This window comes from Gambusia affinis, linkage group LG15 (assembly GCF_019740435.1).
Source record: "Gambusia affinis linkage group LG15, SWU_Gaff_1.0, whole genome shotgun sequence".
In the NCBI taxonomy this organism is placed as follows: domain Eukaryota; kingdom Metazoa; phylum Chordata; class Actinopteri; order Cyprinodontiformes; family Poeciliidae; genus Gambusia; species Gambusia affinis.
Genome location: NC_057882.1, coordinates 5,783,619 through 5,803,679, shown reverse-complemented (window position 1 = coordinate 5,803,679; position 20,061 = coordinate 5,783,619). Strand labels below are relative to the sequence as shown.

The 20,061-nt window shown below is 38.3% G+C and overlaps 1 protein-coding gene across 11 annotated transcripts in view; it reads right to left on the bottom strand.

Annotated features, from left to right (window-relative positions):
• The window catches only part of cadm1a (cell adhesion molecule 1a), a 376,486-nt gene that overhangs the window by 40,325 nt on the left and 316,100 nt on the right, over positions 1 to 20,061 (bottom strand). For 7 of the 11 annotated variants that reach the window (XM_044141659.1, XM_044141661.1, XM_044141660.1 and 4 more), the window contains 2 exons: positions 13,499 to 13,671; positions 1,115 to 1,207 (listed from right to left, as the gene is read on the bottom strand). In XM_044141659.1, coding sequence (XP_043997594.1) covers positions 1,115 to 1,207; positions 13,499 to 13,671 — 266 coding nt within the window. Of the gene's footprint in view, positions 1 to 1,114; positions 1,208 to 3,172; positions 3,407 to 13,498; positions 13,672 to 20,061 lie in introns of those variants that run through there. The other 4 variants (XM_044141663.1, XM_044141664.1, XM_044141665.1 and 1 more) reach the window with 2 other exon arrangements.

Here is a 20,061-nt window from a genome sequence, read left to right as displayed (position 1 = left end):
GCATCAATACTCCGCTTACCTGACCCTGGGTTATGTGTGTGTGGACATATATCTGCTTAAAGAACTTCAGAATAACAATTTTCCTACATTTTCAACTTCCATCAATGCAAAGTGAGCAAAAACTGAATAAAGAGGAACAATATTAGCAAGTTAATAATTAGTTTGATTTCACTTATTTTGTGTGAAGAAAGTGTTTCAGTGATCTTTAAATTAGCAAGTTTTTCTGATAAATGGAAGCTGATCCTAGCCTTGGTATCAGTCTCTAATTACTTTTCCTGAACTCTCTCCATTTCTGTTAAATAATGTGAGCCTAATTTAGATTTTCTGTTAAAGACCAGAAATAGGAAGTTAGTTAAGTGATCAGAACTTTGAGAAGTCTGCCTCTGAATATGGCCGACACTGCGCATCCTTACACTGTGATATCCTTAATTAAAATACCACAGAATCAAAGTATGGACACAAATATGTGCAAAAGAATTCAATTTCTCTTTTTTACCTGCAACTAGCCCTCCTGCTGTGAAAACAAATTATTATTTAAATATGTTAGTTTTATTTATTTTCAACTTTAACAGTGTTATGTTGGTATTTTTGATTTTCATGGCCAAACAAAAATCCTGAATGCTGAAAATAAACGAGGTCTGAAAAGATGTTAAACAAAGTGGATAAATTAGCTACAGTGCTTTCCCCACACTTGGCCCCTTTGATTATATTGGCTCCACCCACTTTGGGTGAATTCTTTTTTTTATTTTATTCTTGCAAATGACTATTTCCATATTATTTTGACTTTATTTCAGTAAAATTAAGACTTTATTATTGTTCAACTTTATTCTCATATATATATATATATATATATATATATATATATATATATATATATATATATATATATATATATATATATATATATATATATATATATATATATATATATATATATATATATATAAATTTTTATTTTCTTGGCCTGGCCCTAATTCCCTGTCGTCCGTTATGACCTGATACTGCTAACCAGTCAGGCCTAAGTGCCACAGTGCAATGAAAAAAATTAAAAAAACCCAGAAGGAAATGGTAAATCCAGAGCAGGGAAACATAAAAGCACAGGGTGATACAGTACCTTGACTGGCTGCAGGGTTCGGGGTGGAGGTGGTGATGGTGGAGGTGGTAGTGATGGTGGCTGTGGTGGGTTTAGGGGTGGTGGTGGGAGCATCTGGATGAGAGGACAGATACATGTCAAACACAGGGTTGGACGGGGAGGAGAGGAGGGGAACAGATGAAAATAACAGCCACAAAGATAAAGTCCGAGCGAGGCGATGCTGTCTGCAGCTGATGTAGGTGCAGCGGCTCAGCCTGTGGCGCTGTGAGTGAGAGGGTGGAGGGGGGTGAAGTACTGCAGCTCAGCATCTCGCCCGGCAGGCGAGCATCTGAGGTGTCACATCACCACACCACGCAAGTTACAAAATATAACAGTCAAACATACAGAGGATCTGCACACATCCATCAACATCTCAGGTTTTTGTGACATTAAAACCTTTGAACTGGAAGTTTATCCAGCTTAAAAACAAACATGTCTGCTAGGAGGCAGAGCTGGACAACAAATCAATAATATGTATGACACAATCAATACCAACAGATAATACATATAGTACTTCCAATAGTATATATGTATACAGTATATCAAACATTCACTGAACTCAGATCCAGAACTGCACAGCATTCTGGGAGATGTAGGCAGAAGAAGGCTTTAGCCACTCAACCCCTCACAGCTAGCTATGCAAAGTGTGTGGAATGAACTAACTCCCAACTGTGGTTACCTAGCAACAACCAGTAGAGTAAGTTGCACAGCAGCAGTTTAAGGTTTTGCCACCGTGCCTCAAAACTGCTTTAGAATAAAATGGGAAAAATGGCTTGTGATAAGTGAAAACATTTGGCATTGGAATCAGTACTTTTTAAATCAATATTAAGAAATTATTTACTTCAAACAAGCTCTTACTTATTGCTAAAAAGTTACTTATTAGTTAATCTTGTCATATTTCCAGTGCACTAAAATACCTGTACTGAAAACCAGACAAAATGACTTGGTGAGATTTTGTGTGTTTGCAGTGTAGCTGGATTTTCCAGGGAGGTCACAGTGGATCAGAAGGCCCTGAACGGGATCCACTGCGGTAAATAAACCCTAACAGTCTTCAGTCAGAGGCCTCTTCAGAGACTGACTGCTACTGGAGATCATTCTGGCCCACATTTGAGTTGAACAAATTTGATTTTCTTTTAGGATAAATTAAGTATTTTTTAATTCAATTAAAAAATTAATTCAATTAATTTAATTTAATTTAATTTTGGTACATTTTGTCTCATTTAAGGTGGAATAAGTTTTAAAAAGACTCACCTTGGTCTTATTTGTCACAAAAACCTGTTGATTTACGGCGGACATGTTCCCCGTTTAGATCCACTGTATGTTGAATAACAAACTGAGCCGCCCTTGTGAATAACTACACCTGTAGGCTTGTTTCTCTTTAGAAGGGAAAAACAGGTATAAACATAATCAAATGACTGCATGGAAACAGAAGATGAAAATTAAAAGCGAGGAAAATGAAACGAGCAGCTTTAAGCAGCGTTGAACAAAACATTCTGACTGGAGACCATTTTCCCCTCACAGCTTTTTCCTTTTTACTTCATTAGCCGGGTTAGACTCCCCACCCTGACAGTGACCAGTGGGAGGTATCAAAGTGACATTTTCCCCATCCAAGTGTCTGGGCTGCATTGATATGAAGCAGCCGGCGGTGCTGCTTGCTTAGAGACCTCCCATGCAGCTCTGATTGCCTGGGAATGGACTGAGGAGAAAAAAAAAAATAAAGTAATTTGTGGCTGTTGATAAGGAGGAAAGCTAGTCCACACTTTAATGAAATAAGGTGTTATAAGAAGGTGAGGAGAGGAAATGTGTAGGGACAGAGACAGGAGGAGAGGAAAGTCAATGAGATGGAAAAACTGTTGGCTTTAGCAGTTAGAGGGTGAAAAATGAAGCTAATGCAGGAGTGTCAAAAACAAATGCTCCGGAAATCTAATATCACTGAGTTTAAATCGCATTAACCCCTAATATTGTGTATTCATATGACTATGGAGGCATTATGCACTGTAAGCATGATGGATTACAGTGAAAACAAGCTCTCTTTTGCTTCAGAATACATCTTGATACCATGTGTGCTCCATACTTTAATTCATTTTACCTGAAAGTTTTAAACATGTAACAGTGAAAACCCACCTTCTATACCCTCCACGAATACTTTAAAGTAATCTCTCAGCTCACTTCCTTCCTGAAATTTGGGAGAAATTCGGCTGAATTTCTGAAATGTATTTAGTTTTGCATGGTAGATGAATGGACGGCTCACCAAGCTACGTCTGGACAGTGTGGCTGAAAAACATATCACGTTATTACCGTTATATATATATCAATCATTATTGATTAGTTTTATGTTTTAAACAGGAGCGGAAATTAAAAGATTCTCCACCAGCCACAATAGCCGGTGGAGAATTTTTTTACCGGCCATTCAGACATTTCACCGGCCATTGTTTTTTTTCTTTCAATTACAAACCCCACCAGTACAAGAAAATGACATAAAATACACGATTTATTCTTAACTCTATGAAACCAGTTTACTGACAATAAGTTTACCATACATATGTACGTATACAGACTAATTTAACATAAAGCATGGATATCTTAACAGAGGTGTGGTGCAATAAGTTCACTTGAAGTAATTACTAACAAATTTAACTACACAACCCAAACATTCTTGCAATCATTTTCTATGTTGAATATTTCCACATTTTGGATACAACTCCTCCAGATAGTATTTACTAAAGATGTCATTTTTAAATGGTATCAGTAGCTGTTTTCTAACTGTTATATTTGTTGTTCTTTACTTATTAAAATTTACAATTATTTTTATTACTACAAACATCCCAAATCTTGTTCATTATTAATTTCACGGGCCGTCATCATTCCTGTGTTATCCCTATACCTGTCAAGTCTCCCGTTTATTCCGGGAAACTACTGTACTTCACCTTCCTCTCCCGCCGCTGTATTAGTATTTTCCCGTAAATATTCCCCCTCCACCTACCCGCCTTCCCCGCTCATGCTACTTGCTTTACCCCCTCCTGTTAGCTTCTCTCCCTCCCCGCCTTTACAGTAATAATACCCTCCGTGACGTTACTGTGTGGTAATTAACATATCGGTTAGTTTGGCACATTTTTCTGAATGGGCTTACGCACTTTTTAGCTTTAGTTGTAGTTTTTCTGGCGCGCCCCGACTCAGATCCGCTCACTTCTCTCAGTTTCCGGTTAGCAGCTAACCGTTAGCTGAAATGACTCTATTTATAACCTTGGTGGAGAGGGGCGGGGCCAAGGAGGACTGAGGGATTTCATTGGATAAGCCCAGTGTTCCACTTCTCATACTTTTTAACAACAGCAATTGCATCAAACTATATAAATCCTCAATTTATTCTGTTTTAGTAATAAAAGTTGCAAAAAGTTCATTGTAATAAAACCAGAAATAGTTTTTTGTTTTATCTGAGGGAAAGAAGTTGAGAACTTTGTTGTTTATTTTCTTTCCATGCAAGGCTGCAGACAACAGCATAAAGGTTAATTCACACCAACACACTGCAGATAATTAAGCCGGCTCTCATCTCCAACTGGTTTCATAGCCGCAGTAATATTTCTGTACAGCAGTAAAATAAACTCTGCATGTTTTAAAAGCAAACCCAGACCAGCGTGAGCTCTTTTTCCATGCCTGCGTGACATTTTGTGTGATTTGCAGAAGGTGGGTGGGTCATCACCCCACTGAGCTACGAAGTGAATATTGCAAACATGGTACACTCACACTGCAAAAAGCTCTATTTTAAGATTGTTTTCTTAACATTAAGGTCTAGTTGAGTGCATGACTTGGTGTGTCAAATGTTTAGAAAAGAGAAGTCAGGATCTAGTTGATCAGATGAACTCTGTTTCATTTTTCTTACATAACGAAGAGAGAAGTTAGCTCAGATGTGCGCAAAACCTTCCTGAATAGAATAATTAACTTAAGACCAGCAGTTTCTGGATCATAAATTCATCATGACTGTTTTATGAAGATCTCAGGATCATCGTCTGTGGAATAAACGATTATTTCAGCTCTCTTTAATGTTATGCTGAAGGCCAAAGGTAAATGTTTTAGCCAGAATTGTAGAATATGTGCAAAAACGTTGATTTATTCACTATAATACAAAATTAATTTGAATATTTTAATATATTTCTGCATTAAAATGAATACAATGACCTCCATATTATTGATATTAACTAAATAAACTTGCACATAAATATATATGAACAGAACTGCACTCGCTAACTAATAGCTGCTCTGCTATTTTCTACCTGAGTAAAGAAATAAAAAGGCACCCAGCAGAACGGGCTAATGGCTTCTCTTTCCACACTGAGTAGCTTTTTGTCAAAAGATCGAGACAAAAAAAGGTAAAATGACCTGTTTTTGTGTGTTTACAAAAGCGCACTGATGTTCAGAGGCCTTGGTTCACGATGCGTCTTTCAGTCGAAACAACAACAGACTGAAAAAGCTGCTCTTCTAGTTAATAAAACTATTTTTGTGCTTCAGTTTTAAATAATTTGAGCAAACAGCACTGTTATCTGAAGGTATAAATCCCAGGTCTAGATCTGGTTTTCTCTGGGAGTTCTGCCCGTCTCCATTGGGCTTAAACACACAAGATTACATCGTCTGAAAGCAAGAATAAAAGTTACATGCACCAACGTTACTTTAAGTAATTTGTTAAGAGCCAGAATGAGGATGTTATGGCTTCTGAAGAACAACTGAGTAAAAATGGAGGCACATCTGGGGCTAAATCCAAGGATTGTGGCCAGTCAATGTAAATGTTTCTTTTTTCTGTAAGACACAAACATTAATGCATGAAAACGTTTGGTCAGAGACATTAGACATGAACAGAACCTTTTTGTTATTATTAACAAAATTATTGACAACATTTTCCAAAACAAAATCTCTAAATGTTTTAAATTTATACAATGGTCTATCTGTCTTTTATTTATAACTTTCTGTACTTTTGAGTATTAAGCTCGAACCTGTTAGAGTACTAATTAGATCTTAAGCCCAACTATAATGAAACAAGACAACGTTAAAACTGGCATTTCAGAGCTTGATGCAGCATAATTTCACTTTTATGTCAAAACTAACAGCTTCAGCGGATGGTTTGACATTTTAGACGCGGTTTAAAAATCAAAATGATCAGTTAAACCTGATTTATAAAGAGTTTAGACTCCAAACAGCTGGTAAAACTGCATTTCTAAACTTAAAACCAAAGTATCGTTGGGTCAAATATTAAAATCAAGATGTGCTGTGGTAAATCTGAGACAAAGCTTGAAATTTAACATAAATCTCTGCATGAGCTTTGTTAACATTTTGTTTCATAAACTAGAAGGAAACATCAGATCTGAAGAATAAAAAGTAATTCCAGACTTTTCCAAACTATCTGGGAATCCAGAATTAGGCAAATAAATGAATCTTCTGTTTCTTTTAACATCCAGATGGGAACTTTACGCTTCTTTTAAACGATTTCCTCTAACTGGAAAGGTTTTAAAAACATGTTTTTTTTTCTCTCTGAAATGAACAGAAATATAATTTCTTTTCCATCCGAGTTTTCTTATGATGATAATAAGAGTAATGCAGCTGTTGTTAATATCTTCCCTGGGGGCGCAGCGGCTCTACATGATTTAAAAGCCGTCTTCCTTCAGGGAAAATCATGTTCACAGCTAATGACAAATTCACACTTGTTAGTTCTTGGAATATTATAGTTTATGCTGTTTTATAAAGCCAATCAGGATATCCAAACAGGAGCCAGGGACGGCCGTGCTGCCTCTTAGAACTGCGCCTGAAGCAAAATTTAAAATTGCAGGATTGCCTTCAGGTGTAATGGATCAGTATTCAGGCTGCGCTCCGGTGTAGCATGTTTTCAACGCATCAGACCACCGCCACTGCTCAGACCAGTTTGGAGATAAAGAAGGGATCAGATGGGAAGCTGGATGGAGGATCGGTGTGATCCCATTAAAAGAAGAAGTTCTGAACGACTCATGAGAAACGGTCCCGGTGAGCTGGTTCCGATGGTCGGGAGAAAAAGCTCTGTAAAAGCTCATTGACTTTCAGATTGTGACAGGAATGTGCTTTTCCTCCCGCTGAGTCATCAGGCCTTGTTTACTGATGAGGGTTATGAATCAAGGCGTCGCGCCGGACTGCGGGGAGCGCCGAGACCCGACCTGACGGGAAACGTTCCCGTTCCCGACTGAAAGAAACGTCGCGTCTGCAATCAGGCCCAACCCTCAAATCTTTTTCTTCTTCAGTTTCAGAACTAGTTTTCAGCTTCCATTTGTTTTTCTTCTGAACAAAATCTATGGCCCCAAAATGGCTCCATAGAAAATGAGCAGTTTTTAAAACCTCGGGAATGTAACATCACAAATCAGCAAACACTGTCGGTTACCTAGCAACCCCGGCTAGGTAAATGGCTAGCGACTGCCTTGAATTGACTTTTTCTATAAAGTGCTTTCAAAAGACGTGTTGTGAATTGCAACACGTCTTTTGTTTTATATATATATATATAGATATATAAACACGTTCTTTTTCTTTCTGAAATGAACACAAATATATATATATTTTTTTCCATCCGAGTTTTATTATGATGATAATAAGAGTATTGCAGCTGTTGTTAATGTCTGCATTTCTTTTTCTGCATTTCTTTAAAGCAGTTTTTAGGCCGTCAATTTGTTCTCTGAATGAAGAAGTGAAATGACATTTTCACACTCTGGTGTTTCAGAAAACTCTGATTAAATAAAGGACTGAACCTCTTTTCCAATTCACAACGCCCTTGTCAGAAAGGATCTGGTCTTTACAGTGTGCTCCAAAGCAAACAGCAGCTTCTCTGCACTGACACCGCTCATTATGAATGCATTTATGCTAAAACATTTACATATTTATGTCTGCTTATATAAATAAATTAAAGAGTTTGTACAATCCAGATTGCTGCACAATCCAACACAGATTATTGGCCATAACTCTTTTAAAAATGCTGTAACAATTAAAGACGTGAATCTTTCAGTCTCTGGAGCGTCAATTTTTTTCCAGACTCTAAAATCTGTTGCTTCATGAATCATTCCTATGAATCATTCAATTCATAGGAATGATTCACCATTCCTATTTATTGAATGATTCATAGGAATGATTCAATTTCCTTTGAATTCAATCATTTTCCCCTATGATTCAATTCAGAAACTATTTTAAATTCAGAAACCAAATGTTCTAAAGATTCTGTTTAAATTAAAAATTGTAAACAAATATAAAATGTACTTAAAACAATTCAGTAAGGTTCCATCAGTTTATATCTAAATATGTTTGTTTTAGGGGAGCTTAGGTGTCTTTTCTTTAATAAAAATATCAAAATATAATTTTATAAAAAAGTAAGCAGACTAAAATCGATTCTCTATGGAATATATCCACCGCAACATCCGACTCTTTTGAAAATGAACATAAATGCACCAGATTTTCTTCTAGCCAACAACTTTAAAGGAAAATGACAGACGACCCAAAATCACCTGGATAATCTTTTCTCCACCTCACGACGTTTGAATTTCAGCTCCATCTGCTGTTATGAGGTGAACAGTAGCGACTGAGAGCAAACTGCCTGGCAGTTCAAATGGAGAGGCGGTAAGTGGGGAGGTGACTGAGAGGAAAACAGCCGCTGAAAACATTGTGGTGTCGGGCAATAAGCTGCGGCGCTGACGGAGCGGGGAGGCCGTTAACTTCCCCAGGCCCCTCAGGATGATTCTCTCCCTGGTTTGAAAGGAAAACGGCGATGATTGTGTGAAGCAAAGATGCAGTGAGAGCTGCAGACTGAGCCGCCGTCCCTGTTAACGTTGTTAGTGTCAGGCGGACCGGGGGTGCTCTCCATCACTGTGGGTCACAGCGGTCTGGAATCAGACGCATTAGAGCGAGCGGCTGGCCCTGGACGCTGGGCTGTGGCTCTCATGGTGGGAGAGCTGGGAGGCAGCTGCTGCTGGGCGCTTGCTGGAGATCAATGTGGAGGCTGCGCTCAAGTGCTGGGCAATAATTGAAAACATACATCAAGTTTTGAGGCACAAAATATGAAATGTTTGGGTTGCTTTAGTCTGGTGGACTCAACTATTTGGCATTGTGCACGGTGTTAGAGCTTTGTCCCCTACAGGGTCATTTTTAGGTATGCACTGACTGATCGTTCCGTCATCGATGATCGGTCAATACTCGTGTCTGAACCTGATCTTATCCACTGTTTCTTCTACCTTCACAAGGCTGCGTTCAACAATGGTCAGCGTGCCGATCCCAACTTTGCAATTCTTTTGTTGCGTTCATTTCAGTTTCGTAGTCGCACAGATTTTTACACAATTGATCAGGTTTTTATTTCTTTTCTGTTCCAAACAGAACTTTTGCATTTGCTTGTTTCTGGTACGCCCATAAATCTGACGCACAGGCAACATCTGCCGACAGCAGCGACGGACCTGGATTATTAAACTGATCCGCCTCGAAGCTCCAGTAAATTATGCCTTCTGTTAAAATCTGATAATTTCAGATTTTTTCCCAGGTTGACTTAAAAAGCGAACTATTGTAAATGTTAGGGACGCACAGATACGGGAATTTGGGCTGATAAAGAGATTTACTAATATCCCTTTATCATATTTTTTACTCGATTACTTAATTAATCATCAGAATAATCGATAGATTATCCGTTTACTAAAATTATACTTTAAAAGAGCATCTTTGTTCCTCTTTCACAAGCAAATGTTGGGTCTGATCCTAAATTACTGGATAGAGAAACATGGAGGGGCTTTGGGAGGAAGTGGGTCTGAACTGGTTTTAATGGTGGCTCCTCTCTCTCTTTCTGCACCGTCGGTTTATGTTTCTCAGAGAGACGGCAGCAGATTTCAAAATTCAATCTCCATGCAAACTAAGGAGGAAGATTGCTTTCTGCTGTTTAATGCCACCAGGTTTGCTGTAATTGGCTACAAACAGATTCACACCAACATAAACGGATGCATTTTGACGTATTACTGATATTTTACATGATTAAAATCCCGAAGCTCAACAAGTTTTTAACTAAAAAATGCTTCCCTGACACCTGACAGAATTTCTTTTTATGTTTGTGAAACGGTTCCAGGATTGAAGCAGCTGACGGACTTCAAAACTGATTTAGATTCAGCTTTTCTGTAAACAAGAGCAGAGAAACATTTCCTCATTTTCAGAGACGTTTTGAAAACGGCCAAATTAGCCGTGATTGTGCCAGGCTCATTTTTTCCACATATTTTATTTTTTCCTTTCATCCAAAATTTGGAGCTGCTATAAGAACATTTTAACTCGCAATCGTCCTTTGCCTGATTCAATTCTGATAACATTTTGGAGCCAAATGAGTAAAATATTTACGTGTTTCATGAAAACTGATACTCCAATTCAATTTTTCTGAGATTTTTAATTAAAACTGCTTGGAAAAACCTACATGTGGAGGTTAAAAATCCAGGTTATTACAAAAAAGTCCTCACCTGCAGCATAAAGTGAACGTTTGTGTTGTAATATTTTAAAACATCTGCAGAGAGAAGCCTTCCGAGTGGATTTGTTGTGGCAGGATGGTTACGGACGACCTCGGCTCGACCCCGGCGTGAATAAATCACACGGGTTCAAGCGCAGTGCACGTATGCATCTCTGCAGCTGCGGCGTCTTAGCGACTCTGTGAACCATTAAATTAAAACAGAGTCAATCTGAATGTTTAGTTTTCACCTAAATATGGTTTACCTGCTGCTGCAGAGACGTAGTGCTAGCTTAGAGCCCTTTGATTTGTGGCGGCGCCTCTGCAGACGTAATTAGCCGGCTGTAAGTAACGTTCACCCAGCCGGCGTCCATCACTTCTCCACCCAAACCTTTCCACTCCGCTAATTTCCCTCAGACAATAGCAGCCGTGTAATTTCTCCGTCGGCTCGGGCTCCACCAAAAAGTGATTGGGAAGTAATTTTGGTCAGGGGAAAATGAGCACATTAGAGCGTAATGCTCGGCTCGGGGAGTAAATGTTATTGGTATCAACAGCAGAGAGGCATGTTGAGATAACGCGATGAGGAGGAAGGCAGGAAGTCGACACAAACATGGGATTCAAGAGGAATAAAGTCGTGTTTCCTCACCTGGGTGAAACATCACAGCTTATAAACAAATCTAAACTGACTGACATCAAGATGTAATGAAAAGGAACAATATGGCGTCTGAGTCGATGTTTTTAAACATGAAATCTCATAAGAGACTGAACCGTGCGAAGTCAGGTTCAGCAATAGAGGAAACAACATTTTACTATCAGCTGTTATTTGCTCACGGTATCGGCCGATCTCTTTGCTTCAGGCAGCTGTGGAAGTGGGTTGTGGGATATTTATCTCAAAGCAGTTTATAGAGCTGTGCAGACTGGAAAGCACTGCTCAAGAACAAGAAAAAGAATGCTAACAATGACTTTATAGCACAGTTAGTATAGAAATGCTCTCTATATAAAATATGACTTAAAAAGAAATTTTATTTCCTAATTTAACGCCTTGAAATTGGGTCTCTGTCTCTTTAAAAACTCCTTCTCTTTCTGAAGCTCCGCCTCCAGGAAGTCATCCCAAAATGGCTCCTCTGTTAACCCATTACCATTATTACCAGCGTTGCTCTAAATCAGGGGTCTCAAACTCCAGTCCTCGAGGGTCGCAGTCCTGCAGTTTTTAGATGTGCCACAGGTACAAAACACTGGAATGAAATGTCTTAATTACCTCCACCTTGTGTAGATCAGTTCTCCAGAGCCTTAATTATTCTATTCAGGTGTGGAGCAGCAGAGGCACATCTAAGAGTTGCAGGACTGCGGCCCTTGAGGACTGGAGTTTGAGACCCCTGAAGTCTAAGCAGTTCTAAGCTGTTTGCTAATTGCTGCTGGCTAGTCTGAAGGAGCAGAGTGGGGGAGGAGCTGCATCTCAAAGAGTTCTGACTGTAATTAATTCAAATACTACCGAAAAAGTGTAAGAAGAATCTTATATTTTTTTAGGATGACAATTAAATCCGTAATAATTGAATCCTAAACTGTTTTTCAGTTGGAGGGTTTTAGTTTGGAAATGCATTCATAAATAACTAAAAATGTTCAACTTTGCAAACTTTTAGGTTGCATTTTACTTTGTGTCAACATTAACATGTTAACGCGTGCAATTAATCTAAAAATGTTAAAATTCCATAACGCAGATTAATCTATTGTTTTGACCTGGAAGCCTCTCTTGATCAGGGTTACCGCGTTCTGGACTCGACGCACAGAGAGCGACGAACGACAGCAGAAAGCAACTAAAGTTTAAAATGTCTCAACTTTCTTGTGTTGTGTCAAATTGTGACAGTTGCCTTGTGGCACAACGTCAACGCAGGAAATGAGACCTGGACAGATATTTTTGTGGCCCCCAAACAGTACTTCAAAAATGATAAAAAAATTTTTTATTAAAACTTACATTTTTAATCAAGACAAAATTATTACAAAAATACTTTTCTTGCAATGGAAAATGTCAAATATGACACAAAGTGTCTGTTTTTTTATAAGTAAGTTTGTATAATAAATGCAACCAGGTCTATCCTGAAACTTATATGGGTTTTATTTACCATAATTTCTCAAATTTGGCTAAATATGGAAAACACCAAGTCTTGTTCTTGTAACGGAGAAGAAATTTGTTCAAATGAGCCAAAAAGATTTTGGAAACTAGATGCCTTTGTTTTAATACAGAAAAATCTTTTTCATGTTTTGGATCTATGATAAATAACATAATTTTCATTCAAAAATGAAAAAGTAAAAAATCAGATGGCTGTGTGGCAAATTTTTTGTTTTATGTATATATATATATATACATATATATATATATATATATATGTATATATATATATATACATATATATATATATATATACTTTTTTTTCTAGGTCTGTGGATATTTTTGACTTAACCTGGCATAACAGGTGATGTTTTCATTCCATTAAAGTAAGCGAGTGTTTAAGAGGAACATTTGATGTGAAACTGTTGTTTGAAACAGGAAGAGGATTCCTGTGTTATCCGTGTTGCTCTAAATAAAGGTGCAGAGTGGATCAACGGTGTGATTAATAAAGCAGCCAGACTTCAGCATTGAGCTGTTGGTATATCCACAGATCCCTTGTTTTAAAGTCAAGTCGCATTTCTTGAATTATGCCAGCAGAGTGTTTAGTATGCTCCAAGTGCGACAAATGAGCACCTGTGTTAACAGCTTAGCGGCCTCATAAATCACTCAGTGTTTTACATTTAATTATGCTGCTGTTCATGTTCAGTCTCCTAAAACTGGCTTAAATTGAGCAAAGTGTTCACGACTTGAAAAAAACCTGCGTGAATCACAGAAACGCCATAAGTTTGGTGTTTCAGCTTACCGTAGACATAGAGGATGTAGTCGTCAAAGGACTCGCCCAGCGGGTTGGAAGCCACACACCGGTACGTCCCGTTGTACGACTTGTTCAGATTCTCGATGTAGAGATCGGCGCCGGTGATGACCGCGTGGGACGGGACGTCATCATCCACCTTCAGCCAGTTGACCCGCTGCGGCCTGGAACAGGAACGTCAGGAAACAGTGAGGACAAAGAGACGCTGGAGGTCCTCAACCATCGGCCTGGATGTCCCCCGTCAGCTAAACCGGAGACGGTTGTTGAATAAACTGTGGAACCTCCCTGGCTTCATTGACATTTGAAGAAGCTAGGGACACAAAACCGCCTGCAAAGACTTCAAACTTCAGATGCACAATTATACAACCGTACATCTTTGAAAAGCAGAAGTGGAGCCTCCTGCAAAACCAATAAGAATGCAACAAGTGGATTCTGGATGGTAAGTCAACAACAAATCACTTATCTTTTCCAGCAACCACTGCACAACACATACAGCCGGATAGCTAGCTAGAAGGAGTTGGAACTCAACTTGGGTTGCTAGGCAATGGGTGGAGTTCCATTTGGGTTGCTAGGTAACACTAGGTGACGTTCCATTCTGGAGATTTTTGAAACTTCTCATTTTCCAGACGGCAAAAAACAAACTTGTTGCCTAAAACTGGCCCAGTGTTTTTTTAAAGCACCGAGACAGTTTATAGAATTTTTAGAAATGCAAATGGAAAAACAAAAATGTCCAAAATGGGAATTTAGCATAACATGTTCTTTTTTAAACTGTCTGTTTTAGCTGTTGAAACACCAAATAAATCTTGCTGTCATTTCCTTTCACAGGGTGACACACACAGTCACCTCCCTGACTCCAGAGCTGCACACACACAGACTTGGCGGATATGATTTTAAAGGAGCAGTAAAAATGTAAAATCGACTGTTTTGATCTTTATGTCATGTTATGTTATTCACTCATCAAAAACATAACTGGAGAGTTGCTTTGATTCTTCCATGCATGTTTGATAAATCCATTCAATTCAATCCATTTCTATCTGCTGCTGCATTTTTCTAAAATAGGTCTATTCCAGACACAGTTTTGATCAATTCTAAGAAGAGTTTGGTTATTGTGGAGACTAAAAAAACTTAAATCTAATTGTTTTCTTGTGTTAAATGAATGCTACTAATTGCAGCAGCTTTGTCTTGCATCGATATTTTTATCTGTGTAGGTGGACAACTATTAAGCGTCAGCCTTTGTTCTGGTTTCTTCTCGAATAGCGGGGTGATTTATTCCATTTTTATGACAATAAGCTCCAAGTACCCTGAGTAGCAGCGGGTTGGGGAGGGGAGATGGAGACTAAAAACATCTCCATTTGGCTGCAGCAGCTTCCAGAGGCCGCTGCCAGCTCCCGTTATTTCCCCTGAGCGCACGCTGATGGCCTCTCTTGTTGCATTTTGTTGCGCCGTTTTAAGTTGCTTCCCTCCCTTTGAAACCAAATTTGTTGGGGATCAAGCGCACAAATCAAAGAAGTGGAGAAAAAAACCCCATAAAAGATGAAGCGGGAAAAAAATTAAACCCAAAAAGAATCCGAAGCAAAACAAGCAAAGCCCAAGAGCGTTTACTGGCCGACAGAAGAAAAGTAAACAAAAATAGAAGTTTTGATGGAGCGGATATTCTATAGGTGCACTGGATGTTGTGAGAGAAGCTGAAATGAATTCAGTGGAGGCTGATAGACAGAGATAGACCAAAGAGGTAAGATGGGGATGCAAGGAGAGAGGAAGGGCAGGCGTCTGGAATACAAATGGCCGCCTGCAGCCGGGCGCGGCGCCGCTATCTGCTGTAATGACTACACAACTCTCAGCAGCTCTAATGAAAATGACTTCCAATTCCCGGCTCACTGTATTGATTGTGTTTTCATCTTTAGAAAATGAATACAGGGAGCGCTTGTCTCAATGCCAAGTTTGAAAACCGTGGGGGTCGGTGGAGTTGGGGTGTGTGCTGGTGTGTGTGTGTGTGTGTGTTGGGGCACATGGTGTTTTGATCTGTGTGTTTTGTGTCTGTGTGTTCATGTTGTGTCCCGCTTTAGCAGATCATAGAATAAAAACCGGCCCTGGCAGCTCCAGATCAGGATGTCTGGAATAAAGCTGGAGGTTTCAGCTGAGTTACCCTTCGTCCTGCTCACCTGGATTTCAACTGATTAAAAATCATTTTGAGGAGTTTTTATTAAAAAATATATAGAAATTAATAAAAAATATGAATCATTTTTTTCCTCACTGAATAAAGGTTTAAACATTTGAAGCTTTACTTGTAAATATTTTTAATGCAGTGATGTCAAAACTATTTTTTTTCCCAAGCTAGATAACATTCTGGTGAATTCTTTTCCTTTTACCTGGTTTTAGTGATAAAGGTCCAAAAAAAAAAAGTCTGAGTTGTACAGTTTCCTAACTTGTTGGTCAGGATATCAGTTTTATTTTATTACCAACAAAAATACTGTCCTGAGAACTGTCCTCGAAAAGCTTTTATTGGATTTATCCCAATTTAATTACTGGGTCTGTCTTTGAGCAAAAGGTCACTGGGGATTTCTGGCCCTATTTACTACGACAAAACAATAATAATAAAAAAAAAACATGGCTAAGAAAAGAGAAAAAAAAAACACTTATTGTTTTCAATAACAAATAAATTTGTTATTGAAAATTTCATATAAAAAAAACACAAAAAAATCTCCATCTGCATCAGCTTCATTTGCTGCTTAATTACTGAATAAACATATCTACTTATTCAATAATTTAAAGGAGGTTCTGAAGTGAAATTTTGTTGATAAATGACCACAGAGCAGCACAGCGGGCTCCGTAAATGATGCAGGTAGTTCAGGTGAACAGTTCTACCTGAAGCCACTAAAGGAGCTGCAGCCACCACTAACTTGCTGTGTTTCTATTACAAATGTGTGCAAAACTTTGCCAACACTCTACTAATGTAAAAAACAAACAAAAAATAAAATTTCACAATTGTGATGTTTCTATTAAATAAGAAATGCAATTAAATTTTATGTTAATACCTTTGCTCAAGTCATTAAAAAACATGCATCCAACACGCCAGGCTGTTGTCTTCTTCGTGGTTTTGGCCAGTAGTAACATCCTGTTGTTGATCTTGTGATGTGAAAAAACTGACCCCACTGCAGTTTTGTGAAACAAACCAACCAGTCAGCACAACCTGGCGCCAACACCTTTTAATCAAATAATTGTTTTTGGGAATTTGGCTTGTTTCCATTAAGCAAATTAATTTTCAAAAAGTCAAATTGCGCAATTATTTGTTAAATGGAATCTGTAGGAAGTGCTCCAGTTTCCTAATAAGCAATAAATGCACGACGCTGTAACTGGTATCAAATGGAGTTAATGCATGATTAAATTAACTTGTTCTTATTTTATTAATTGCCTTGAAATGACATTTAAAGCCAACAGAAGCAACAACTTCTCTGTGTTTTTCTGTTTGCTGCAGTTTCCCCTCTCATTAGGTCACTTTCATATAATATTCACAACTCCACCGTCGTCCAATGATTGTTTTGTTCTGTTTAGATTTGAGCGGCCTTGTCAACAAATTAACCGGAGCGACTCAAACGCTGCCAGCTATACGGAGGCCTCAGCCGTCCAGCGGGACGTCTGCCCGAGGCGCTCGCTCTTTTATTCTCCCCCGTTCGCTAATGGCTGTATTTGCACTCCATTACATCTCCTATCACACAGACCTGTCATCTGAGAGAAACCAACACCTGCGTTCGCCGTACGAAATGGCTGCCTAATGAGAGACGGGCAGGAGCTTTCACATGACACCGGCAGACATTTGCGGGAATCAATTATCACCAATGAAAGCCTCAGTAAGTTTCCAACATGAAGGGGATTCAGCGATTCAACTGTTTCTGCTACAACTCAACATTTAATCGCATTTATCAAAACAGTTCACACGTTCACATCCGCAATGGAAACTCCTTTTGAAAACGTTTAAAGAAGTGATTGCTGATTTTTGTTTTGCAGTTTTGAGAAAGAGGTCCAAAGCAATCGGTTGCCAAACTTGCGCCTGTCCCATTAAAGAAGTTAAAAATGTAACTTATTTCTTGATCGATATGGACGCTGAATGAGCTGCAGTACATGTATTGTGTAATTGACAATTTTTAAGTTGCAATTTTTTCCTTTAAAATGAAAACACAGTCACAGATGGAAATGTAATTAGTTATGTACTTAGTCATTTTTAATATATCGGAATCAGCTCAGTAATTTATTTATCTTTGTCTGGTTGCCGTTTGTTTCTGGGCTCTTCTTTTTTTCCCAACGGTTTCGAAATGGTAATGAAATATTTATAGTATTGGCAAATATCGGTTATCAGCCATAGCAACAATATTATATCTGTTATTTACCAATTTGCAAATCTGAAATCAAACCAGATTTTTGTGGCAGGTTCTTCCTGTCAAGTGGAAGTTGTTCATTCCAGCTGTCGCCACGTGCTTCTCCGTGGTGTAACGTCAACAGCTTGATTGTGTTTACATCAACAGCTTTAAGCGCATTTTGAAGTATCACTTTATCAAACATTAATGGAAATGGCAAAAATTAAAAATAAACTGGTTTTTACACTTGACATTTCTGAAAAAGAGTTAGAGCTCTAAAAGGCCGAACAGGTTCTGAAATGGCAAACTCTGTCTTACAGGAGGCACAAAACTCAAAGACGTTTTAATGTGAAAACCTCCAGCTTGGAGCCTCGCTCCGTTTTTCTGACAAGTATGATCCGTGCTGCTTAGCGGTAGCATGGCTGCTAACAAGCTGTAGTTACAAACTAGTTAGGTTGCTAATCGTCCACACAACATGTGACTTAAAAATAAGCAAAAGAGTCAAAATTTAGCAGAGCGCAAATCTGTAAATCACCTCAGATAAACATAACAAGTTTATAGTTTACTATTTTTTGGCTTTAAAGATTTTTTTGTTTTGTCTAAGTTCAGCAACAAGAAGTCCAAATACACTCAATATTTAATTGGAATTGCTCGAGGTGTTAATCTAAACAAAACTAAATTAATATGAAAATATACCTGAGCTTCATGGGAACATGCTGTACACCTGTAATTATCAAAGAGAAGAAACTGAACTAAACTACAAACCACTTCATGGTTAACCATCAAAACAAAGAGGTTTACTGTAACTTTATCAAAAAATAACATAGATTATCAATTATTAATTCAACAGCAACAGAATTTTATGGTATAAATACAGTGTTGACAGTTGAACGAATTAAAAACAAGTTTAGTAAAAGTTACCACTTAGTTTAGCGAACAATATTTAATTCATGAAAGCCACGACTCTTAATTGGGATGTAATTTACACAAATATGCATAAATGTGTTTAGACTTTTCCATAAATACATGCATAATATCTCATTAAAGTGTGGGAAAATGTTGGCTTCGCAGCGCTGTTTTAGGAGCATCACAGGGACATTAAAACTGCAACTTTTACATTTTTTTTTTTGCAAGTTGAAGTTGCATGCCCAAAATATAAAGATCTTATTCTCTGCAGGGTTTAAAAACAAAAAGTGAAGCTTCTGAAGGCTTCAGAGGCTGTCAATAAACCCAATAAATGACCATGAAGCAGGAAAATTAGGTAGAAAATGCTAAGAAATAACAGAGAAAATGCAGTGGAGCGGCAGAGTGAAGCAGACAGTTTAGAGCTGGGTATTAAGGCCAGCAGGTGATAGATTCTCACTCAGTAAACCCAGAGGAACAGAGGAAATATGTTATCTCCTTTATGAGCTGCTACAGATACTGTACGTACTGAGCAGCTGCGTGCTGACTTATTTAATATTAACTGCTTCCTATAAAGAGAGGAAAAAAATAATTTCCTTCCCGAGTCGGAGAATGATTCAGCACTGGCACGCAGAAGTATGTCAGAGAAATAACTCAAGGTAAAACACAGAAAACTTCTTACCGTGCTCCTCGGAAAAATCTTTATTTCATGGCGTCATTTTTACTTAAACGGCTGCTGCCTTGAGCTTTTTCAGATGAAAAGAAAACCGTCCCTGACTTCAACAAGAAAGAGGAAATAAAGCTCAATAAATAACGCTAAACTTGAAAGATTCATGCGGCCTGATATGACTTTTGCTGCGAGTTATTTAAACTCCATATTAAGATCAATGTGCTTCATACTTTATAATAAATTAAATTACATTCAGTTGTTTCAATGCTGAACTGTTTTTATGTCAAAACGTGGTCAAGATGATGTCACCAGAGGTTCCTACACAATGGACGGATGGATGGATGGATGGATGTATTATTGGATGGATGTATGGACGGCTGGATGTATGTATGGATGGATGGATGAATGGATGGATGGATGGATGGAAGGATGGATGGATGGATGTATGATGGATGGATGTATTATTGGATGGATCTATGGACGGCTGGATGTATGTATGGATGGATGGATGAATGGATGGATGGATGGATGGAAGGATGGATGGATGGATGTATGATGGATGGATGGATGGATGGATGGATGGATGGATGATGGATGGATGGATGGATGGATGTATTTATGGATGGATG